At 41.0% G+C, this 23911-nt stretch overlaps 1 protein-coding gene across 18 annotated transcripts in view; it reads right to left on the bottom strand.

Annotated features, from left to right (window-relative positions):
* Positions 1–5879: 5879 nt before the first annotated feature.
* FAM131B (family with sequence similarity 131 member B) overlaps positions 5880–23911 on the bottom strand; it is a 49511-nt gene continuing 31479 nt past the window's right edge. For 2 of the 18 annotated variants that reach the window (XM_040648909.2, XM_040648904.2), the window contains exons 2-9: positions 14859–14968; positions 13251–13286; positions 12867–12910; positions 10962–11070; positions 10689–10782; positions 9897–10103; positions 9430–9573; positions 5880–9007 (exon numbers count right to left, since the gene is read on the bottom strand). In XM_040648909.2, the coding sequence (XP_040504843.1) occupies positions 8451–9007; positions 9430–9573; positions 9897–10103; positions 10689–10782; positions 10962–11070; positions 12867–12910; positions 13251–13286; positions 14859–14912 (1245 nt within the window). In that variant the 5' untranslated portion in view covers positions 14913–14968 and the 3' untranslated portion in view covers positions 5880–8450. Of the gene's footprint in view, positions 9008–9429; positions 9574–9896; positions 10104–10688; positions 10783–10961; positions 12911–13250; positions 13287–14858; positions 14969–21501; positions 22184–23911 lie in introns of those variants that run through there. The other 16 variants (XM_046944680.1, XM_040648928.2, XM_025143088.3 and 13 more) reach the window with 14 other exon arrangements.

The raw sequence follows: 23911 nt of genomic DNA, 5'->3' as shown, positions 1-23911 counted from the left end.
CTTCTGTCCAACTGTAGTAGGTGTGTCAGCATATCACTAATACCAGGATAAGACTTATACATCTCATCTGGAAAATGCCATTCCAGTGTATCAGGAAAACTCATTCTGCTAACCTAGAAGATCCTATCAATGTGATCCTATCATCGTATCTGTCACAATGGCCCAGAAATTGTTTCAACATAACCACAGACACACATGAGATTTTAACCCTGTGTAGCAGAACATGTGATGTTCTTATCTTCTCAGTGAGAAACCGTATGTGATGGTCTACTCTGGGAAGTTTCTCCAAGCCACATGGATTCTTTTCAAGGTTCTCCATCAGACCGTCTAATTGAGACCCACCCCCTTTCCTGAGATCATCCTTCCTCAGACGCAACTCCCCTGTCCCACAGAAATAAAACACTTCCACCAGCCAGGATGGCAAGACCACATTCTGTTTAATAACAACTCCATAAAGGACTGTACATGCTATTTTGAGCTACCTCCCCTATGTGGTTGCTGCCACACACAGGCATGGAGGTGTATAATGCCATACAGTTTCCTAAGCCTATATGTAGTGTGTGTACATGTATGTATGTGCATGTATGTGTTTGTATATGTATGTATTTATATACATATATCTTCGTAGAAGTGTTATCTCATAAGTCACATTATCAAAACATGCGAAGTATATTCAACAAAACTTTTCAGGCAAACATGTTTTGGAGCTGGAAGACCAAAGGCAAATCATCATTAAGGGCTAGGTAGGGATGAAAGCTTACAATAGTGGACCTCTTCGTCTTTTCGTTTTACTTCCATTCATTCCATACTTTCCCACCAAACATTAATGCATCTCTGTAAACACTAGTTTGAAAGAATACAAATAATCACCATGCAGCCTCCCCCTACAGAAAATGTGTACAGATTGGTCTTAAAATTGCTTTGCTGCAACTTCCATTGTCCCATACACTCATGATAAAGCAGTTTCAGAAACTAAGAATACAATATCTGGAGCCCCAGACTTTTACTTACTTTTAAACATGCTCCAGGAATGCATTCCCCGTGCCACCCCAAAAGTCCCATCAACCACCCTTGCGTCTCCCAGATCCTCAGTCTGGACCCTCCTATATACGAAAAGAGCTGAAACAAGATAAATTCTGTTCCCTGTTAAATTACTTCTGAGTTCCTACTTTATAGTCTAGGGATTTCCAGAGACCTCCAGTCATGCACAGTATCCACAAACCAGAGAAGAGAAATTGAAGCCAAACAAGAATATATGCCTGCAAAAGAGCTTTTGACTTGCTACATTGCTCACATGCAATATCCGAAAAGAAGTGAAGTCCACCTGCATTTGCCCCATGGAAGCTCAGCAGAGCTTTAGAAAAGGGTTCCTAACCTTTTAACCTTCAACATATGACTGGAGTTCCATGCCTAATGAAAATGAATCCAGAAGACTAGTAAATCTGTACTAGATGATTTTATCTCATTACATGTAAATCTTCATTCACATATTCTTGTTTCCATCATGGAGAAACTCCATATTAGATGTTTTTGTCTGACTAGCACAGACATTTGCTCCCTTAAGGAAAAGCAGAAACAAGACTAGCACATGCAAAACATCCCCAATAAAAGCAGATAACATTCTTTTTACAGAACACTGCAACTCCTCTGTTCCTAGAAGACGGCAGCTACCACTCATCAGTACATAAAAGTCCCTTGATATCTGCACTGAGAGTCTTCTTACTTGAACAAGGTTTCCTAACTTCATGAAACAAGTTTCCAGTTTTAATAAACATACTCTTTCTCAGAGTCCTGGACTGACTATTTTCCCATTCCAGCATTGTGTATCTGCACTGACAAAAAAAAAAAAAAAAAAGAAAAAAAAAAAAAAAAGAAAAAGAAAGAAAGAAAGAAAAAGAAACCAACAGAACAAAACCAAAAACAATCCACCACCTTTTTCTCTTGGTCCATATTATGGACCAACAACAGACATTTATAGAGCTTCTCTTGATTACCAAAGAGAAAATATCACTTTTTTCCCTATGTTGGGGAAAAAAGTAAATAGACCCTAATGTAGCAATGTGGGTCTCCTGTGTCCGTTTCTTAACATAACTATTTGTCCTCTTTCCCACCCCAGTTAATTCTTGCTCAGGCTTCTAGATGAATTCTGAGATGAAGAAAGACATTGCTCTGACACAGATGTCAAGTTCCGCTCTTCTGTTCCCGTGCAGATTGACTACTATTTAGTCTGCTAAATAACTGTAATACAGAAGAGGCACCTGATGTTGACTTTGCAGCCTGCATTCATATTTGAGACTGTGCTTTAATGACTGTAGGCTGTGCTACACATACGTTTAGTTCTAATAGGCACTACTTTACTAACATGTTCCCTGTTTATTTTTTCCTTTCCCTGAGCCATGGCATAGCAATCTTTCCCTGTCAGATTACTACAGGGGAGTGGAATCAAATTCACAATGAATCTGTTACTTATATTTTTCTGGTTTTAAGCTGGTGCTGCTGATAATCTCAGTATTGGAATGGGTTTCATTTCTATTTCCTTTCTTCATCTTCTTTTGAAAAAGAAAAAGTCAAACAATTAGTTTAAGGGAAACGGTGATTTGTTTAGAGTTGCCTGAACAAGGAACAAGGGATATTCCACCCAGAAAAAAATAAATGGAAGAGTTTTTGTCTGCAAGACGGTAGGGACTTTGGTAAACTGAACAGATCAATGTGTCACAGATTAAAGTTACAAACAACTAAAAATCTAGCCCTGCTCTCCACATTACTTAGAGGTGTATTTATTTTAGTTTGTTTCTCTTTCTAGGCAATTACCAATGCAACAGTAAAGGCAAACTGAGCTAAATTTAGATATTTCGCTTGTCCACTAGAGACGGAATTCACATTAACTTCATTTGGGAAATAGTAATTTAATATTTGGAGTATTTCTTACACAATTCCCCTGAAGAATTAAGCATGTTGTGAACTGTCTTTCAAAGATGATGGAGAAGTATATCCTCCCCCACGTACCTTACATTAGAAAGTTTATTCTAATTAGATAGAAATTTCACAATGAGTTGCGTCTGCAATCAGAGAAATGACTACCTGCACATTTCACAAGAACTTACCAACACTTGGCTCACCAAGTGAAACAATAAAAGTTGCTGAAACTCTTGTTTTATTAGGGAACTGAGTTCATTTTCATGCCAGTTCCTGAGCAGCCAAATGAATGTTAATACTCGTGCTTCTTAGGCAGCAGAAGCATACAGTTGTTGGAGAGGAAAGGCAGGAAGCATGACAGCTTCTTTTGGCAGCTTAGACTTGTCATGGAGATATAATTTCAGAATGGACTTTCACAGTTTGCCTAACCTGATATAAATGCCAGATGCTGAGAATAATTCTCGTTCTCCATCTGCTCACAGCTGTTCCCTCTTCCCTTTTGCAGTAGGGTATAAAGGTTTGCCGTGGGGTCAGCCGTGTATCAATACCTGTACAAGGGCTGTGGGAAGTGAGTACAATCAGGGCAGAGGGCTGCTTCCTTCACAGCATCTCACCATTTTATCATCTTAGAGGTATGGTTAAACTCTGTTCTCTGCTGCAAGCTTACCATGAAAGATGATGTTAAAGCCTTAAAGGGGTAAGAGAGAAAAGGGAAGTGGGTGACTTGTCAGCAGTTTCCCAGAAGAAGTTGCTGATTTAGAAGCACAGAAACTGAAGAAGCAGATTGACTTCTCCATCCCAGATTATGAGGTAATGGGGTTGACGAAAACTCACAAAGCTTGTGAAGAATGCTTAAAATGTGTATATAAAGAAAAAAATTATGTAAGCTTCTCTTGTATGGTTCTTGACTTTAAGGTTTGGACCAAACAAGCAAAATTGTTGACTCACTGTAATCCCAGAGCCCTGAATGAAAGGAACTCACCCTGTGAAACACAGCAGGGTCTGTACATCTCATATGACTGAATTGGATAGGTGCAGCCCAGTGCTGCCCAAACAGGGGCTCACCGCTGTATCTTAGGTAAAGTAAATAAGATCTGCCCTCCCTCTAAGTCATATAACAACAGGAACAGAAGCACTAGCATTAACGTCATTTCTGATGCCATCACTGAAAAAAAGCAAGGGCAACAATTAAACAATAATCTGACATTCAGGTTATTTCAAATTATATCAAATTATATCAATGGTCATAAAGGGAAGATTAACAGCTGCTAGGAAGGAAGAGGCCCAAACCAATGACTTAGTGGTTCTAAGGTGCCTCGCTTTCCTACCCACATTCTTTGATCAAGGCCTTCAGGATACAAAATTCACATACCATTTAACAATTCCCTACATCCCCCTCAACATGTAAGTGAGCTAGCAACTATGCCTTAGAGATGAAAGATTCTCATCTCCTATGTTTAGTTTGTTCTGAGGTAGTCACTTTTCACGCATTATTAGGGCAGCCCAAAGGTGCAGGTTCCAGCACTTGTTCCAAATTTTAATATAACAAATCTGCCAAGATTTTGCCAATCTGATGTTCTTATTTCTCCCCCATTCCATTTTTTTTTTTTTTTGTTTAAATCAAGCAGTATAATTGAACAAAAATAAGCAACCCTGACTATAGATCAGGCATACTCAGCTTACGTTTCCTTATAATTTTCAGCCTTGCTGTTCAATTTGCACTCTGAGTATTTGGCTGGACGCTCTACAACTCATTCACCCTCACCAGGATAAAGAACTGGAGGCCAAATTTTGCTTACAGAGCACCTGTGCCTTCCATATGCTTCAATAGGTGTAACTATATAATGATGGCTTTTTTGGAAAATGTGCTTTAGGTTCCAGGTGCCACTCTCTGATAGAGGATATACACAAGCAGCAAGCCTATTACATAAGAAAAGGCCAGGTTATACAAACCATTTCACTTATATTCAAATCACCTTTCCGTTCAGCTCTGGATGCTTACTCAAGTATCAAGTGATTATGGGTGGCCTGCTATCTCCAGTCAAGTTCCTTTCAACTGGAGAGGCAGATACATTTATCTTCTGGATTGTGGAAAGGTTGTGAAAAATAGCCTTCTTCTTCTTTCAGAAATAGGCTGAAATTTTATTCACAGAAAGTCATGACCTTTATGAAAAAGATTTAGAGAATTTAGTAAGCTTTAAAGTTTTCACAGAGTACTCTTCAAACTCATTAGACTCCACGAAGAATGAGTCTATCTACAGGTTTCTAGAGATTGGGTTATGAAATTATACAGCAGGGTATGATTCTCTATCCCATTTGACAGAGGCTAGAAAACTCTATAGATAGATTTTCCCTTACTATTGAAATCCATCGACTTTTCTGTAAGTTCAATTTTTGTTTTTTCCACACTTTTTCCTATGTAGATATTTCCCTGTCATTCCCTTGCATGGAGAAAATGTGCATCTTTTAGACACTGATCATATGCCTTATTAAAAGTCCACATTATAAAAAAAAAAAAAAGGAAGAAAGAAAGGAAGAAAGGAAGAAAGGAAGAAAGGAAGGAAGAAAGGAAGAAAGGAAGGAAGAAAGGAAGAAAGGAAGAAAGGAAGGAAGAAAGGAAGAAAGGAAGAAAGGAAGAAAGGAAGAAAGGAAGAAAGGAAGAAAGGAAGAAAGGAAGAAAGGAAGAAAGGAAGAAAGAAAGAAAGAAAGAAAGAAAGAAAGAAAGAAAGAAAGAAAGAAAGAAAGAAAGAAAGAAAGAGAAGAAAACCAAGGACAAGGTGGCCCACTTGTCTCAGTCACAGAGATAACATAGAAAGACAATTTGAAGCTTCTCTGAAACACTGTGACCATCCACATTGGTCTTGGAGAGGCATTCCAGAAAAAAGCAACAAGCCTCTCAAATGTTCTCCCACAAAGAAACATACCAGACCTGTTTCCCTGAAGGTGTTTTTTTTTTTAAAAAAAAAAAAAAAAAAAAAAAGAAGTAACAGAAGATTAACACTTGCTCATTCGTCCTCTGCTGAGGTGCCCTTGGCACTTGCCCTGTCCCCTGCTCTGGTTAGCGTGATTTCCTGGGCTCCGATCCACAACTAGTTCAAAGTCAGCTCAGGAAAATGAGCTAGCACTGACCCTGAAAGAACTGCAAGTCATCTTCAACAAGTGCTGCTGCCCAGCGGAAGTTAGCACTTGAATGTGTAAACATCTGCACAGAGAAATTGAAAGCCCATCATTCAGGAGAAGAGCTACCTCCTAAAACAGATTTAAGAAAGCCCAAGGAAATTGACTAAGAAAAATGGTCACAAAAGTTTTTATCTCTTACCTACACCAAATTATCAATCTTACTTAAAAATCCCAGAAGTCCTTTCCTTTAGAGGAACAACACAGAGGGAAGACAGATCCTCTTGAAATGGTCAGGGCTGGAAAGACCTGGGAGTTCATAAGAGTTCCCTCTTTGTACAGCTGCCAATGTGAGAGAATGCTGAGTGGGATAAAGTTTTACCTGAGAGTCCCATTTGTACTTTTCATAATTCCTGGACATAATCTACTTTGCTCGCCAGGAGCTGTCTGAACTCTGACGTCTAACGATGCTCTTTTGGTCCCATTTCACTCTCCATAGACATTCCTGATGAGTCTAAAGCTGAATCAGGAAGTGAGCACATATCATTCTCCTGTTATCCAAAAATACAAGCCTGAAGAGGAGGCAAAGAAGAGACAAACACTACATGAATTGAACAGAGTAGGTATGAATCAGAGAAAGTGGGAAAGAGATGCCCCTGGCACAGTATGGCAGTGTCCAGGCAAATTCCTTCCTCTAGCTCATCAGATCTAGTATCCTATCTAAACCCATGCTTTGCTGATGCTTCATTCCTAGAGATATTGCAATTAAAACAACATGTGCAATTTCCACTGTTCTGTTCAGCCCTCTAGCAAAATCAATAGCCTTGTACAATTTTTTTTTTCTTTTATTTATGCTCCCATTTGTTTCCTGGTGAAAGCTTAAGAGGAGACAGTTTTTCAGTTACCTTACAAAGTCCTTCCCCTTCAAAAGGAGGTCCATAGAAACATAGTGAGGAACTGTGAGAGACCAAATTCCCACTAGTCAACAAACTGCAATTTTTTTAACAAAGAAAAAAAAAAAGAAAAAAATTCCAAAATCAGCTTTCTCCACTCCTAAAAAAAGAGCAGAGATGGAAAAAGAAACAGACCAGGCGTTGACTGTTATTTACATTGTCTGAAGGTAGGAAAACAAAAGACAAAAATATAAGCAAGTAGAAGAAAGAAACAGGAAGAAACTTTGTCTCTAGCCCCTTTCCTCTGTCTATGTTTGGCACTGCAGGAGTGGCAGAAATGGGAAAGGTGCAGTATTTATAATAAGTAACAACAGGAGTATAGGCCTTCACCACCACTAACTGCTTTTTTAGGAACACTTAAACAGCAATATAAAAAGTTTTTTTTAAAAAAAAGCAACAACTGAAAATTCCAGTGTCAACTGGAAATCTGTGATTTCATAGCTGTACATGCTATTCCTGGATCTGCAGACTCTCTTGGTCTGCCAATGCTGCTGGCAAAGGAAAAGACATAAGGATGCTGCAGCAGCACCAAGATGGACATGTTCTCAAGCCCCCTACAAGAGTCAGTTTTTGGTGACTGACTCGGTAGCTGACAAAGTCCTTTCTACTGGCATTCGGTGCCCAATGCCAAAAGGACACAGCACTCCTGCCAGCTCCTGGGAAGATAGAAATGTCAAGAAGAGAAACAAATAAATGAAAGACCAGAAAGAAACCGAAGAATGAGTATCTCAGAGCAGGGTTAGATACATATCTGCACTCATGCTTCCATGCCACAGTACAGCCATGCACACAGAGCCAGACCATCTGTACTGCAGCACAGCCCGTGCCCGTGGAGCGCAGTCTGTATCCACTAAGCCTACAATTTCATATCAAGGTGCTGTTGAGGATCTGGTTACACAGTGAATCCCTCATCTCAGTACAGTCTGTATTGAATACAGCCTTATTCTCTGTAGCAGCCACAATCACTATACTAGTGCAATCTATATTTGTAAAGCCATATCTTCATTTTAAAACAGTCTATATTCATATATTCTATGAAAGAGTATCATGTCCACAAAGTAATATCCATTCTGCCAGGATGGATTCTAGCCACGAAGCCACTCCCTATATCAAGCCTATCTCATCAGCCACATCCCTATAACCAGAAGAGTTTGTATCCAGAGCCAAGACTTTGCATTTAGAAGATTTAGAAATGATTTACCAATCCAGATCTCTCCAAGCACCTCAGGTGCATTGCTCAGAGCAATGAAAATTGAAAATATGCGTCCATGGTAGAGGGAAAGAAGAGGTCTTCGTGTGTCAATCACTTTGAGATTTTCCTCTTGTTTAAAAAAATAATTGAATGTCAGAAACTGAAAGTGTGTCTGCTTGGAAGTATGGAGAGCTGGAGAGAATAATCCCTGTCATTTCATTCTTTGCCACCCCACTCTTTGTTCAGCAGTGATGAGAATTTAACAAAAAGTATCAGTTGTTTGTTTCTCCTTCTTCCTCATCAAAAGACTGCACCCCAGAAGAGGTAACATCAGAGACTTTGCGGCTCAGTGCAGCATGTTCCATCTCCTCTCGAGGAGACAGTGATTCCAGGTCCCGGCATACTACATCATCCTCCTCTGGAGAGGGCTTCTTGTTTAGGAGAGGAGCCTTCTCCAGCCGTGGGTTCCCATTATCCTCAAGGTGGTCCTCCACATAAGTGCTGGATTCAGCCCCACTCCCACCCTGCGCAGTCTGCAGGGGCCACACATGGACCAGCCCCGTGCTCTGGATGAAGTTTTGCTCCTGCTGCTGTTGCTGCAGCTGTTGCTGCAGCTGTTGCTGCTGGAGAAGGCTGCTCTGAATCAAAATACTTTCCTGTAGGTTTGTCTGCGACTCATCAAAATTCTGGCCTAAGTAGGAGCCAGTTGCTGGGGAAGCGATGAGGGACTGATCACTGGTCTCCCAAGCATCAGATGAACCTAAGCAATACATGCCCTGTGAGACGTAGGAATGAGGCCAGCTATCATACTGCGTCTGGGCCATGTGCTCTGCAGGAAAAGGAGGGAAACAATACATAGTTAGACAACATAGGCCAAGCTGGTTCATTCAGTTAGCTTGGGTGTCTGTACATAGTACTGTATTGGGCAAGGTGGATAAATCCTTTAGAGGGGAGGAGAGTGAAGATGAAAGGCAGTTCTAAGCAGCAGGCATATGAACCTCATTATACCCACAAGCGACTGCAAGAGCTGGTGGCTTTCCACAGTTGTGCTCAACAAGCCAAAGGAACTAGGCTTTGGAGCCTCTCTGTTAATGTTAGATTCCTTGGACAGCAAATAGGTGATGGCTTTTCTTGATTTCAGCCCTGGAATTTGAAGCTACAGAACAAAAAAGGGCAAGTGGAAAGAGAGCAACGTGATACCAAGACTGAAAGAGGGGTTCTTCAAGATTAGTGAGAGGTGCTGGAGCTCACCTTGGCTCTCCATTAGTTCCTGATAATTCTCAGAGTAGTTGCCCGCGGGATTCTCCTGATTTGAGTTTACACTCACATCCTCACCATCCATGGAGGACCAGGCCATGAGAGTCGCCTCTGATATAGCAAATTGCTCCATCACTCCTGTGCCAAAGGAGACGTGGACAGAGAGCAGCAATGTGTGAACATCTTCATCTCTTATCCCCCTTTTTAACAGCATCTCCTGGTCCCCCTGTTCCACTCTAGTTCTACTTTAGCAGTGCCCATCACCCACAGTTGGCTCTTGCCCTCTCCACTTTGCATTCCACTGGCAATAGTCCAACCACAGTTTCTCATCTCCATCTGCCATATGAACCACCCAGAGGCTCTCCTGAGTGTGTTTATCAGGTTTCTGCATATTATATCAGGGATTCTGCTCTGGAACATCCCAACTAACCCAATTCGCATGCAAACAAAATCAGAGCTACCTGCAAGGAACCGGGCCTCCTTTTCACCGTCACTCAGGTCTGAGTAGGCATCAGCATCTTTGCGAGCTGTCTCATGCGTATGCTGCTGCTGCTGGCTGTTACCTTTACCCCAGCCTTGCCATTCAATCATGTGAGCCACACGGCCTTGGCCCATAGCCGTTGGCTTTGTGACGTGGTCCTTCATGCTGCGGGATATCCCTAAGGGACCAGACATTAGAAAACAAGGAGGGGCTATTACACAGTTCCAGAGCTGTCTGCCACGCTGTTTTTCTCTCTTGGAAGTGGGATTTCTCCCCTCCTTTCCTGACTAGGTTCAGGCCTTGGGTTGGGTGGGCTGGATGTCTCCCACCTGTCACTGTATCCCTCTCCAGGAGAGTTTCTCCACCTTTTCTTGGACTAGTTCTCGGGGGAGAAAGAGAAACCCCAAATATGAAAGGCCATTTCCTTCCTTGCTTAGAATCCATTTAGAGCAGGGTTGGGCATGATTGATGAAATCTGGAAGTGAACAAACTAAGAAATAGAAAATGGGGTTAAACCCAAGACAGTTTGAGGGGATACAAATGAAGATGTCTGAGCTGGGGTGCATGGTGAGAAGCAAAATTTGCTCCTTGAAAATGCAACAGCTAAGAGATTTATTTATCTAGAACTGTGGTGGTGGAGACTACTCTAAGGCCTAGAATAGGCATGAGTCAGAAGGGAGCAGTCAGGAAAGCAACAGGGAGCTATGGGAAGAGGCAGAAAGGCTTGTGGAGAGAAGCTGCCAAGGATAAACCCAAGTATTAAGGACCTCACCAGAGAAAGATGATTTAGCCAAAGCCCCAATCCCATAAGCATTGGAGTTACGTTTCAGCTTGGGAAGGATGGAGGTTGTATCTTCCATGGAGAGCTGAAAAGAAAGAATATGAAGAAATGATATACAGAAAGGCGAAAAGAAACTGAATGGAAATCAGTTCAACAATTTCAGAAGGTATGGGAAAGATGAAGAGCAGAAGCAAGCAATAGCAAGACAACAAAAGAGGATGGAAAAATTAGGGGCTATTTAACTAATATTAGATATTGCATTACTGTGGTACTGAGTGAGGTAAGGTCAGTGGCAGAGATAGAATCAGGTTGTGAGAAGCCTCCCTTTGGCTGCTTCCAATCCTCCATGGACATGCTGCCCTGTTCCAGCTCTCTGAAAGGCAATGCACGGTTGATGGACAATTCAGGAAGCTTACAGTGGAGAGCTGACAATGCGACAAACAAAACACACAAATAGGCATCACATTACAGATATTATTTTATGTAGTGGTTTTAGTATTTACTTTCTCTTGTATCTTACATAGTCTTAAAATGAACGTGACCTTACCAGTGTGTTCTTCCTCATTCATGCCAGTATGGAAATGAGATCTACAATTCTACTAAATTCCCTTTACTCTCTTCTCTGTGTTCATCCTCAGCCTCTGAATAACAAGTACAGGCAGCAGTCACAAACATCATAGAACACAATCTCTCAAGATTAATTCAATAGTCTCCTCCAAAGATTCTGGGCATTGCATTTGAGACTATATTTTCATAAGGGCTAAACAAGCATTGCTTCTGCTCTTCATTTCAAGTCCATCATGCTCATACTGGGCATCCAAACACAAACATATTCAAAAGAAGTGACCACGACAGGGAAAATTCTAAATCCTGACATACAGCAACTATTTGGTCATAGGCACAGGCCTCAGGAAAACTCAGAGGTGCAGTAACTAGGCAGTAAAGTAGTTAGAGGCAAAGAAAGGTAATGTAAAGATTCTGAACTGCATATAATCTCTGCCAATTGCTAAGCTAAGAGAGGCAAGTTTCCCTGAAAAGTGAGTGTAAATGCAGTAGTTGATGTATCCTGTAACTTTGCAGCCAAGAATGTGTGTGTGTAACACATGAGCTGAAGCTATCAGAAAGTGAGAGAAGAACAGTAAAAATTGAAAGGTGTAGCAGAGAACATAGTCCTTGTCCCATGGTGCATCTCCTTTGATGGTAAAGCTGGTTAAAGAAAGTCAGGCTATGCCACCTCTAGTCATTCCTGCCTAGGTACTGCTGTTCATTATCTACCCATTTGTTTCAAAAGAGCTGGGGACTGCACTGAGCCACCTCATGAAAACAACCTAGAACAGGTCTCTGCAGGTGGTCTCTACCACTCCAAAGCCGGACAGCTACGGCATGAAGGCAAGAATGAAAAGAAAGAGAAGTAAACTCATGAGCCAGCTTTGACATCAAAGAAGGTATACAGAATTACACTGAGGAAGAGAAAGAGGCACTTTGAGAAAGAGTGCCATGGATTCAGAGTGGATTGCAAAAATGAGAAATTGCAAATAAGGAAATTGTCTTCCATTATCTTTAAGGAAACATGACCACGTGTACCTTGCTCTCAGCTAGGCAGAAGCACAGTGAGGAAAAATCTGACAAATTTATTCCAGACAGTTGCTGCATGCACTGCAATTTTCCCACAAACGTTTTCTCTAGCTGAGCCTAGGCAAAAGATCCCAAGCTATAAGTGCCACAGTGAATGAGCTGTCAGTAGGATGAGGATTGGTTAAAAACCTACGTCCCCTTGCTATTAAGTGACTTAAGTGCTCTCAAATCACAGAAAACCCATTTTAAACTTTTGAAAGCATCAGGGTTTTGAAAATGCTTACACTACCAAAAATGTACCCCTAATTCTTCCTTTCAAAGTACAAAACTAGCAAAGCTAATCTGTTTGAACACCTTTTTTAATCTTCTAGAGAAGAACAGTTTGGTAACAATAATAAACATTATTCCCTTTTCAGGATGCTGGTTTTGTATTAGTGGGGGAAAAAAAACAACAACACATTTTGTTATGGTGTAGGTATTAAGAGCAACAGGGAACATGTATTATTAAAATGTTTGCTTGTTTTTTCTTCTAATTGTTAACTGAAGTTAACTGGTTCTGATCATTTCCCTCAGGGTCAGTAAAAATCGCCTTACTTCTGTATACGGCTGAAAATGATAGATACATTTCCTCCAAACTCCTGAAAAAGATCAAATGATGCTTTAATTAAAGACTATGGATTTTTAAAACACGCTAGGTATACTTCCTTTTTAATCTAACAGCATCCAGAAATCTCACAAAGGGAACATCAGAAATGACACACATTTCTCTCAAAGGGATAAAGGCAACTTAATAGCCAGATCTAAATACCTGCTGGACAGCAAAAGCCACAATGGCAAACAAATTTTCAGCAGCATCCTCTGAATCTTAGACAATGCTCAGAATTTCAGTGGCAGCTAAGACTTTCAGTCATGTTTCCATCCTCACTGCCACTATATCCTATGACTAGAAATATGAATAGTAGTATGGCACACACTCACATTGATACCATCCCAGGAGAAATCTGTCCGCGTTTGCTGAAGGAAGCAAAAAAGGACATCATGTTAGTGAAACAAACAAGCTGCAAACAGTCATACACCTCTCTGGTAGTTAGTCATAATCAACAGCCTCTACTTTATCTGGGGAATTAAAAAATGTGTCTTTCAATCCAGCTTCATTTGTAGAATAGAATCAGAATCATAGAATAGCTCAAGTTGGAAAAGACCTTAAAGATCACCAAGTCCAACCGCAACCTAACCATACTACCCTAACAACCCTCCCCTTAATCATGGTGAGCACCACATCCATACAGTTCCTTGCTGTTGATTGTGGTGTCTGTAGGCACCATGGTGCTTGAAGGTATACAAGTAAATATGATGATAAAGAATGTAAGGGAGAGAGAAATACAAACTTTTTTAGGGAACACTACCCTTCTAACATCTCTTCTTTGCTAAACACCGCAACGCTGGCAACCTTGTGTGGGTGGTGCATCCCTCTGAGGCTAACACAAGGAGGAGCCACACTACCTATGTATTTTTTGCATAATATAACAAGTTACAGAATGATTTTCTCTTGAAATTATTTTCCCTTGTAATTTTTTAGTTTGTCCGCTCTGATCCAGTTTCTATTTGCAAACCAGAGCCATTTTCCCTACCAGTCAGTACGGTAGCAATTCATAGTGCATTTCCCTCATCTGGGAGGGCTCACATCTCAATATCTTGGTTTTGTGATGTGAGCGCTCAGGAAAATTTACATGAATAAATTCCAGTCATAGTAACTATCCATACAAACCAAAATGTTCCATGAGGTAGAGTTTATGTTCAATGAGTTATAGATCTGTGTTAAATTTTAACTGAGTTTTCCATACAAGGTTATGTCCCACAATTTCTATCAGGATTTCATAAAACTCCTGGTTTCTTAGAGCTGCATTCCAAGATAGCAGCAGTGTAGTAAGGAAATAAAATACCTTCTTGTTGGCACTTCATCAGATTATGTAAATTGTATGTTATTTGTGAACATTATCTGTGATTTTCAAAATGTTATTTGTTTAAAACAGCTTTAATATTTTTATTAATCATGACTGCCTGCCCTGAACCTTACAGAGCTGAAAATTCAGGTATCTAAGCTGCACTAATTCAGAACAGAAAATGAATCAGACCTTGAGGTACTAAATGGTAAATCAATTGGCAGTGAATTACTAGTGAATACATTCCTAAATATCAAAATGGAGACAAACACATTTCTTCAAAACATAGCATGGCTGTACAGACATAGTGTTGGGCATTTTAGTAAATCCATAATTCAAGGAATGCAGACCTACAGGTTTGTCAGAACTGCCACAGTTTTATTCATATTCTATCTACCCCAGTTGTCAGTGGTTAAAAGCACTTTCATTTGCAACTCTTACTCACTCTAGATACTCCATACAGAATGACTCAACTCTATTCTAAACAAGCCAAACTGCACAGATATTCTGATCCTTGGGTGCATATTAACACTCACGTCCTCTCCGAGATGATCCTAGTGATGCACAGCACACATTTCTGAACACAAAAGGAACTGAAATTTTTCAGTCTCCTTGGATAAGTGTATCTGGGACAAGGACTCACCTCAGTAGAAGGACGATGGAAGCTGCTGCCATGCAGTGAACTGGTGCTGTCCATATTGATTTGGTCCACATCTTTCAGTCCCTTCCAGTCTACTGCAATCACCTCATTTCCTGTGGGAACACATCTAGTCAGGTTTCCAATTGTCAGAATGCGTTTTAGCGTTCTTAAGCCAAGTCAGCTTAGCATACAGGAGAATCACTGACCTTAAGACGACAATAGCCTTAAACCAGACCTGATTTTAATCAGATCACCTGTACATCATCCACTACTACATTTCACACAAATATCCCCCAATGAAGTCAAGTAATTTGCGTTGTTCTTAAGCAGAATGTATACTTGGCTAAACCATAGCTCTCCAAAATAAAAGAATCTAGTCATGATGTATGACTGAGAAATAACCAATTCTTTTTATATCCTGCTTCATTATTAAGCCATTGTCACTTAAAAAGGCATTTCTCCTCTCTAGTTTGAATTGGTTTGGCTTCAATTTAGAGGTGCTGTCCCTGCTTTGCCTTTCTCAGCAAGATTAAAGAGTTTTTTAATACCTGTCATTACATTTCAGAAAAGTTATTCATTCACTCGATTTTCTTCTTGACAAATTAAACAGACTGAGATCCTTTGGTTTCTTATTGTATTGCATCTCTCCATCTCCCTTAATAAATCTGCGTAATTTTTTAAAAGACATCTCGCATTTCTTAGTTCCTCAACACACAGACATAAAAGAGTGCATAGTACTGCAAGACTGCTTGCACCCATTCTGCTAGTGAAGGTAAAAATGACTGTTTCTCATCACATTAACCCATTGTGCCATAAACCTGCAGCAGATTCTCACGTTCAGCTGTTGGTTCACTGTGATCCCTGTGCTTTCCGCACAGCTTTCTAAGATTTTCACCCATTCAAAGGCAGTCTGCGCTGTTTGATCTTAGAGGCATTTTAATACAACTTAAAAGATCAAATTAAAATGAATATTAATAATATAAAATTAATAAAATTGAAAGAATAAAGATAAAAAATAAAATTACTGAAGAGGACTTGATTTTAATATAAGTGAAACTAAATCTGAAGTAACACACTTCAAGTGGCCAAGGAAAAAAGATTTCTCCATATGACTGCTCTGTCCATTTGGCTATTTACTGTTCTTTTTACTGTGCCATCCTTAAGCTCTGTTTAAAAATATTTTTATTCCTTCATCCATGTCATAGAGCAGAAGACTGCATTACACTTAAAACTGAGCTTTTGGGAATCTAGAAAGAAGGACAGCTCCTACAATGATAATTGATTCCTGGATCAATTGAGCAATCTCTGTTCTATTTAAAATAGATGTTTGTGGATGTGAATGGTGCTATTTTCAACAGCTCTTAGCTTTTTAGTTGCTCCTTGCTGCAAGTTTCTTCATCACAGACATATGAAAACCCTCTTGTTTGTTCTAGCAGCTCTGGCACGTTTACACTGGCTCATCACCACCAGATCTTCTGACAGGCAAGAGGTGTTGTGCAATCCCCTTCCCTACACAGGCCTGTAAGAGGTATGGGGAAGCCCGAGGCACGCTCATTAGCTAGAATTCAAAATGCAAAAATATTAATTTGGTCTCTTAAAAAAGGCTAAGCATGGTGAGCCAAAAACCAGCAGAAAGCAAATGTTATTTGATTTAGTGACCGCAACACCTCGCATCTCATCACTGTCTGCTGTGTAAGATCTCTCTAAGAGAATCAAATCATATTTTCTCCATCACACTCGAATTGTTTCTGTTCATCGGGATAGCTGGAATTGAGTGCTTTAATAGCATCCCCCATGTGCTACTGACTAGGCTGAATAAAGCAGAAGCTATTCAGAAGACTTAAAAGAAAACAGCAGATTCCTGTACTGGCTGCTACAAAGCTGTGCATTAGAGGCCAGACCCAAACAGATTTCAGGAGGAGGCAGGTTTTGGCTATAATGAGCGTGACAAAGACTACCCTTCAATGTTGAGATCATCTTGATTAACAAGTACATGCATGTATTTGTCCTTACTGAGTTCCATTATTTATTTCTAATTGCAATTACTATTAACCATGATCAATCCACGTGCTACAACAGTACGATTCTGCGTTAAATTCTGAGCAGTTTATTCAGCTTCAGTCTGCAGGCAAACTCCTTTGCAGGGCATGTTAGATTATGTGATAAAAGCTCACCTGCACACCCACAAAGGAGTACAGAGAGACAAGGTCAGAAGAGGGAGCCCAAATAGAGCGCCTGAATGTTACTGAAAATGAAGCTTGTTGGTAAGGGATCTGTACCAGCATCTGGAGCGAGGCTGCAGCCTTGAAGGCTTGTATGTCTGGGTGCCAGCAACTGTAGAGACCAGGATCCAGACACAGCCACTGCACAGACTGTGCAGCCCAGCTGAACGTGGGCAGGAGGAGCTGAGGAATCAACAGAGGCCCATGGGAGACTGACAACAGAGTCAGGAGTAGGAGTGAGAGCCCACCTCTGCTTGCTGGGATCAGGTTGCCTCTTCCTGTGGAGGCAGACTGCTCCATCAGTACCCCTTCTGTCAGACGAGAAGGGGAGGCTTGGGGCTGCCCTGCTGCAAAGATGATGTATGCACTCAGCGATGCTGGAGAAGCGGGAGACACTACCACTCCAGAGCAAAAGGCAGCAATGCAAAAGCTTTCATTGCAGACTTTAAACAACAGTGCCAAGGCTGTTTTATCTCCATTTATCCTCGGTCTCATTCCCGTACGTTCAGCTGTTGCTGAGTATAGTGCTGCGGTGCTACTGCAAATCTTGACATCCTGGCATACAGTTCACAATGGGCTGCAGCACTGTTCTGAAAAGGTACCACAAAGAGACCTCAAACACAGAGACCAACCTCAGGGAGTCAGGTGCTCAGTACATGTGACTTAACAGTCTCAGTGTTTGGCACAGACACTCAATTTTTTTATCTCAGTATTGCTAACACACTGATGGTTTCCATGAAGTGTTAGACTATGGAAAATATTCTGGCAGATGGTGGCATCGTGTAGTTGAAGTGAATTATCATTCAACTATTATTTGTCTCAAAGTCCACACTCGCTCTACAGCAATAGAACTAAAAGCCTATAGAATGTACTTATAGGTTGAATAATTACTGAAAATTCTTGGTCCAAACAGTTTCATAGATAACTAAGAAAGAAAGATTTTAGGAGAGAATACCTCTTAAATATATAAATATCTGCTCAAGTGTTACAACATTACACGGGGTGGTAGAAAAGGAAATCTCTGGACTCTAATTGGCATTGAGCCTGGGGCAATGGTACTTCCGCTTATTAAAAGTAGGAAAAGTTTAGTGGTGGGGTTTTTTTTCAGTTCTGCTAGAAGCAGCCAGAGCGATATTAATACACAGGCATGAAAGATCAAGTTCTGCTCTGACAGATGGAAGGAAAGAAACAGAAAATCAGAAAGAAACACGGACAGCAAAGTAGGAAAAGGGAAACTGAAAGCAGCACATTATACTGAGTACAATTTTTATCCGACCTCATCAACGTCTTCCTCCCTTCAATTAGTATGTTTCTCTGTTGTTAACAGTGCTTTTCTTCTCCAAAATAATTTCTTTTCTCTCATCCACCTTCCATTTCATCTCATGTTAATCATAATGCCTAATTCATTTGTAATTCTATCATCAGCTGCCTCTTACAGATACAATTTGCTCCTCTTCATGTACAGTCGATGAACATCTTAAAGTATAAAGGGGTCACAAAGCTAATTTTAAAGTGGGATTTTTACAAACACATGCAACTGATTTCTTATGGAAACATCCTGAAGGAAGGTAAAGCAACATAATTCAGTTCCTGAGGTCTTTTTTTTTTTTTTTGTAAAATGTGGACAGAAACACATTGAGGGGTTTTGTATTTCATTGCACATTTTAAAGATATTTTTCTTAATTTGTTTTGTGATTTTTATAACATCATAAATTCTATCCTTGCCTTGTAAGACACAATAGATGACTGATGAGCAAGCAGGAAGCTAACTGTAAGAAACAGTGAGATGAAAACAACACAGCTGAACTTTATAAATATATTAAGCCACACTGTTTACAAATCATAGCTCCTATGTATTTTTAACACAAATTTAATGGAAAAAACTCTGGCAGACACTTATCAGAAAAAGATGTATCCATGACAACTGAAGGAATGTTTCTACTCTAGTCCTCTAAGCCCTTCAGGGGAAGATATCCCTCCAGTCTTTATAGTACTGGTTAGGTAAAGATCAAGAATCACCTCTAAGGCAGGCCTTTTGAAATAAGAAATATGAGAAAAAATCTGAAAAGCATATGAAAAAGAGATGGGGGAAGGAGAATATCAGGACACATTTCCTCACTTTTTGTTTGTTTGTTTGTTTTTTAATATGGTAACTGTAAACTCAAAAATCAGAAAATGCATGTGCTGGGATTCTCAGGAAATACGAAATAATGATCACTTTTATGAACACATCGGAAAACTCCAAGAATCCATCTGCATGCCAATATCCCACCTTGCTAATCTGATTTTTGTTTGTTTTTTGTTTGTTTGTTTTGTCATTTTAGAGCTCATTTTGGTGCATACTTTGGAATTCTAGAGACAAGGTACTTGCTTGAATCAGGCATCTGCACCTATACAGAAGCCTTTAATAACTTGCTTTGTTGCAACTTCTGCGATGGATGCTCAAGATCTTCTTTAATCTGTCTTCTATATTTTGTTTTGTACTAAATAGGACACAACAGTTTTAGAGTCCTAAATGCTTTTTTCTTCCAACATGGTGCTTATGAAGATGCTGCCCTATACCAAACGTGATTTGTGTCAATTGCTTTCTGATGTGTTGTGTCAATTAACATAAGAAGAAACTTACTAATTAAACTGAATTTCCAGCACTGTTATTATCCACTGTTAGCAAACTGTCCCCTTTCTTGAGTTTTACTGAGAGAGCAGAAACATTATCATTCTATATTGGTAGGCACTGTTAATGTTGGTAAATGGTAAATTATTCTTTTCCATTCCCTTTTTTTCCCTGATCAACTAAGAAAACAACAAATGCAATTGCAGTAATTATGAGCAGCCTTTAAACTGTTCTTTCCAAGATATCAATTTTCATTATATTCACGGGATTGTAGTAGCTTTGTCAAACAGAACATCACTACAACTTGTCAAACATGGTTGAAATGAATAAAGTGGAAGCTACTGGGAAAGGCCAATAGATGGGTAGATAGCATAGCTTCAAAGAAATCTTTCTCATCCCTACTTGCTTTCCAGAAAGCCACTCAGAGATAGCCAAACATCGAGGAAAAGAATAAGCCTCTGTGTCAGGTGAAGCGTCCCAGAGATGAACCTGAGATGAAAGCGCCCAAATTCTCCTATGTAAAGACCAAAAATCAACCTGAGTTGTTTGTATAATTGTATGAATATGGATAAGGAAACAGAAATTACTTAGCTACTGTTTGCTTTTTCAGAGTGTCACTAGAAATTGAACCACTTGTAGAAGACAAATAGAAAAATGCCTGTTTTCATGGATGAAAGAGAGCTGAGGTGCCCATCAGGGCATCTTGGTCTCCACAAAACAGTTGTCTTGGAAATCTCTGGTCAAAAGTGAAAACACCTACAGTTCTGAAATATCTATAAGATTAGGAATCAGGCATGCAATTATCAGGGTCTTTGGTTTGGATTTAGGCAACCTTAATTATTTCCAAGACCTATTTCCCAGGCCCAGAACCATTCTAACACTTTCTACAGGTAGATCTCTTTTTAGACCTGTTTAGGATATAGTGGAGGATATATTAATAAACAAAATGAACAGACCAACATTTTCCTTCTTGACTGGAAATACTTTCAAACCAATGCTAAAGCTTACTGCACACCATGTCCTTGCAACTAAAAAGAGATGAACATAGAGTCTAATGTTAGACATAGATAGTTCTGTTCTGAGAAGCAGTCATGTCATTTAAGCCAAGGAGGCACTGCAAAATGAAACACATCCAATTAACACAACAGCAACAAAAAATCTCAAAGCCCTGTCCGTCTCATTTGCAGAACAAGTATCAGTCAGCATGAACAGAAGCAATGGATTTATCCTCATTCTTCAGTGCTTCTCTGAAGTGCAGAGAATGTGTCCCCAGGGGCCTCATTCAGCACAGTAAGTATGGAAACATCAATATGAACTGAGGCAGCCATTTTTTGTGGGCCTGTAGCCAGCATTGCAGAAGGAATATGCAGCAGGCAACTTCATGTTTTGCTCTCTCTATGTATTTAAATTTTAATCTCTGTGGCAAACACATCACATGAGTACTGTCTTAGAGCACAAGAACATCATCAGTTGTAATATCTATGTCTTGCAGTTTCATCTTTACCAATGAGAAAGAAGGACCATACCAGCTACTCTGCAGGAGTCAACCAGCAGATTGCATTGCACCTTTCCCCCACACTCCTTTTCCTACATTTGGAGCAGGAAGAGAAAGGCATCACTACCACCTCCTGCTTGCATCAGATCAGCCCACTACTGCCCACTACTGTTCTCCAGCCAGCAAGATGGGAAGGACATGGGGAAGGGATAGCACAGAGTTTTTCTGCTACCCTGCTATCCCCTTTACCCTTTTCCTCTCTCACTCTAATGTGACTATATATATATGAAAAACACATACAGAACAACCGCCTACCCTTTCTTTTTCCATACACTCTCTCTTTCACACCATGCCCCTCCTCAGGCTCCTCAGCACCTCCAAACATTCTGTGTTCTGTTTTCTGACCCTGCCTGTTACCAGGCCAGCCCTACTCCACACCCTGCCCCCCAGCACTGCCTGTGGAGCCCAGGTCTTTCCCCCTCACACAGCCCACTCCTCTTTCAACCTTCCTGCAGACTTCCAGACCATCTCCCAAGCATTGTTGCAGACAAACACCAAGATTCCCATCCCCACTGTCCCACCTGTGTGAAGATGTGACAGATTGAGGAAGGGTGGCTGTTGACTCCAAGGGCTCTCCCAGACCCTTTCTTTCCCTCAGCCTGTGGGGTGGGCAGCACCACTGCCAAGGTGATGTCAGCAGGCCAATGGGGGAATGCAGTGCTGCATCTTCAAGCCCACTAGTATTCTTCAGCCAGCAAGACAAGTTGGAAGAAGAAGCAGAACAAGAGCTTGCTCAAAACACCAGTCCACAAGGGAAGCTGCAATCTAATAGTTTCAAGTTCCCTTATACAAACATCTACCTCTTTCCCCACCACTGCCACCATACACTCTGCCAAAGTCCCCATCAACCGCTCCATTTTGGAACAACACTGGTCAGAGCCCTTTCCTTCTACAGCCAGGAGGCATAGAGACTGCTGCTTATCTCCCACCACCCTCCTCCTCAAAACCAAAGTGTGGGAGTTGCCAGTGGCACTGATGTCTTATGCTATGACAGTGGCCACCAAACCATAGCAGGTTTTCTTCCTGCCAACACAGGTCACCCCATAGCAGGCAAAAGGCAAAGGCCTTTGCTGGAGGCTCTACTTTTTTCTCAAACCTCTGTAAATTCTGAGTGTAAGAGTGGTGCTATCTACTAAGTCCTGGCTCAGGACTTCTCCAAATGCTTCTCCTCAGCTTTCCTTAGCTTTCCTTATCCTCCCCTTGCTTTCCCTGGTGAAGTTGGCATTTCCCATTAGCCCTCTACTGCAGGGCTGAAAAGGACAACTCCCTCTGCCAGTGAGCCTCCAATCAGATGCTAGTGGCAGTACATGATGGAGTGCTGCAGAATCTTTGATCATTCTGCATCAGGAATCTTGTACATCCAGAACTCCTCAAGGGACATTTCGGGACTTTCCCAGCTTCTGAATTGAACACTTCTGAATTGGCTGCTTTCTGGTCCAGAAAACGGTCACTGGAGAGTGAAGACTGGAAGTAGTAACAACATAAGCAGACACACAGCCCAGGGAAGACAATAGCTCTCATGCCTCCTTCCTGTATGCATTAATGTCTGGAGACCCAAACCCAATCCAAGGTCAGTCACTGGAATAGACAGATAGGGAAAGCATATCTGTGTGCCCAACTCCCATCCCTAGAGAGGAAACAGACTTCCTCTATATCCCTAGAGGAGGCCACTGCAGTCCACGTCTGGACCCTCAAAGACAGCCAAGAGGGCAGAGCTGGCCACAGCTGGTCAAGGGAAATATGGCCATTGCTGTAACTCCTCCATAAAGATCTCAGCTATGGGATCTCAGAACAGTTCTCCCCATCTTTGCATCTTCTGCCACTCCAGTCAGCACTGAATCCAATATCCACGGCCAGTGGGGCTACCTGCCAAAGACTAATTGTTCTGATAAGAAGATACAGCTGACTCTTACCAACCAGTCTACAACCTCATCTTCATCAGAGAGGGCCCTATTCAAGGAGGGAAGGGGACCAAGGAAACTAAATGCTTCCCTGTACTCTGGGGACCACATTTCTGTCTACACAGCTTGCAGGTATAGAACACCACTGGTACCGCTAGCACCACCACTGCTGGACAGCAGGTTCCTCAGCTCTCTTACCTCTTTCTCTCAACATAAAATCCCATCATGAAACTCTATGGAATGGAGGGATGATCTCCAGAAGGGGCTGGTTGCCCTCCTTACACTGGGAAAGGGGGTTTTCTATTGTGTTCTTGCAAGAGACTTTTGCTGATCTAACTGCCAAGCTAAGTTGCTGCAGGAATAGAAAAGCATGGTCTACTTTAGCTGACACATAGAGAAAGATTCTTGTCACTACCTTCGGTAGAACAGTAACCCTGTTTACCTTGGAAATATAACCCAACGTGCTCAAAGTCACTGAGGGTATGCCTGTCACCTGATACACCGTGTAGAATTCTCTGTGTAGAATGGGAGTCAGTAATCTAGTTGACGTCCATACCCTGATATCAGGCTCAGAACATTATAATTCCACCCACTGATATGTGCCTTCCTTGGTCGTCTGGTTCCTCCCAAGTGTTAGGGCTGAAAAGAGACTTAAAAATAGACCATTGAAAGAATACTACACTCTGGAGCAAACTCCACATTTCTCACTATGCTTCCTCTATCTCAATCTCAGCAGTTGAGTATAAACTATTTCTGGCCAAACT

This window comes from Gallus gallus, chromosome 1, assembly GCF_016699485.2.
Source record: "Gallus gallus isolate bGalGal1 chromosome 1, bGalGal1.mat.broiler.GRCg7b, whole genome shotgun sequence".
Classification (NCBI taxonomy): Eukaryota; Metazoa; Chordata; class Aves; order Galliformes; family Phasianidae; genus Gallus; species Gallus gallus.
This window is presented reverse-complemented; position numbering and strand designations above follow the sequence as displayed.